General features: G+C 47.2%; 1 protein-coding gene across 1 annotated transcript; it reads right to left on the minus strand.

The window, feature by feature from the left end:
* Positions 1-55: 55 nt before the first annotated feature.
* LOC112080219 (uncharacterized) lies at positions 56-1,506 on the minus strand (the record flags this gene model as incomplete). Its single annotated transcript, XM_070442499.1, has 3 exons — positions 56-519; positions 741-827; positions 1,057-1,506. Coding segments are annotated over 3 exons (1,001 nt in total), but the record flags the coding sequence as incomplete, so codon positions are not given.
* Between the last annotated feature and the right edge of the window lie 264 nt (positions 1,507-1,770).

The following is a 1,770-nucleotide window of genomic DNA, read 5'->3' on the forward strand; positions in this document are numbered from 1 at the left end:
CTGGAATTGGTGTGGTGGTTTCAGGTAATGGAGTTGTGGTGGGGGACCCAGATACAGGAGTTGTGGTGGTGGTTTCAGGAACTGGAGTTGTGGTGATGGTTCCAGGAGTAGGAGTTGTGGTGATGGTTCCAGGTACAGGAGTTGTGGTGATGGTTTTAGGTACATGAGTTGTGGTGGTGGTTCCAGGTACTGGAGTTGCGGTTGCGGTTCCAGGTACAGGAGTTTTGGTGATTGTTCCAGGTACAGGAGTTGTGGTGGTGGTTCCAGGTATAGGAGTTGTGGTGATGGTTCCAGGTACAGGAGTTGTGGTGATGGTTCCAGGTACAGGAGTTGCGGGGATGGTTCCAGGTACTGGAGTTGTGGTGATGGTTCCAGGTACAGGAGTTGCGGTGGGGGATCCAGGAACTGGAGTTGTGTTGGTGGTTTCAGGTACAGGAGTAGTTTTTGTAGATGTAATTGAGGGTTTAGGGGTAGTTGTAGAAGATTGCTCTTTGAGAGAGTAAAATGAGAAGAGGGTGACTGAGAGGGAGAGTGGAGAGAGAATGAAAGAGACCGAGAGAAAGAAACAAGGTAGAGAATTACTATCAGTCAAGATGAGCATGAGTACTTCCTACTGTCAAAAACCCAGACATTATGAAACTCAACTACAAGGCATTGCACACCTTTGCCTTCCACCATGGTCCTGCCACCACCTACTGTATCTACACTGAGGAGTAAGATGTGTTCTTCTTAACACTCACCTTTCCTCTCACACCTCCAGGTGATCTTATCCTCACTCATACAGGTGTCATCATCTCTACAGGTAGAACACACCTTGGTGTTGACGTCTGGAAGAGCAGAGGGGAGGAGGGTTCATGGATTTGGTGTGACTAGTACACACTCAGGTTATACGCCTGATGTACAATGTATTTGCCACAATATATATTTTTTGCACACATTGTTTTTACACACACGTTCTGTGGTGAACCCAGAACCAAATTCAGAGACTGAATTGGACACCTTGGAACATTCTTGATGTCTTTAAGAAACAGTGACAAGGACATTATGACGTCATACCTGCACAGTAGGCCAAGTTGCATAGTGTTGCAGGAACCAACTTGTAGACATAGTAGTTTCCATAGCAGGCTTTGACATGGATGGGATTTTGCCTCCAGTAGCAGCAGTCACCATACCAGCTCCCACAGACACTCCTCTGAACCACCCCGTCTAACAGCTGGGGATGGGGATCCGTGAGCCACAGGGGGATCTCCGTCCCACACATGTAACTGTCCACACACCTCTCTGGCATCTGAACACTGGTGTTCCCCAGGAACAGGCGATACCAGCCCTGCCAGTTGATGCTCTGGTCGCAGTGCTTGCCATTAACGTTGGCATTGTTGTTGGTGGCACGCCAGTCGTCATTAAGTACGGTGTAGTGCAGGCAGGGGTCTGCACAGCAGGATGTTCCACCAACACTGATATAGTCCTCCCCCACATCACACACACCACAGCTGGTTACAACCAATCCTGCACCAAAAAAAACTGTGAGTTAATATATTAGGTTGAAAACGTATGCATTACAATTCACCCTAAATACAGTATGTCAAATGCATTGAATGCCAACAAACAAGAACAAGATTATCCTTATTACAAAATCTGTATCTATACACAAGTCGTTTTGAATGTCTGCACCTTCCACCATCTCCTCGATCCCACATACGTCCCTACAAGTATCCCTATTAACCTCAGACCATCTTATCACCATCTCCTCGATCCCACATACGTCCCTAC

The sequence above is a fragment of the Salvelinus sp. IW2-2015 genome, unplaced genomic scaffold (genome assembly GCF_002910315.2).
Source record: "Salvelinus sp. IW2-2015 unplaced genomic scaffold, ASM291031v2 Un_scaffold13154, whole genome shotgun sequence".
NCBI classification, from domain to species: domain Eukaryota; kingdom Metazoa; phylum Chordata; class Actinopteri; order Salmoniformes; family Salmonidae; genus Salvelinus; species Salvelinus sp. IW2-2015.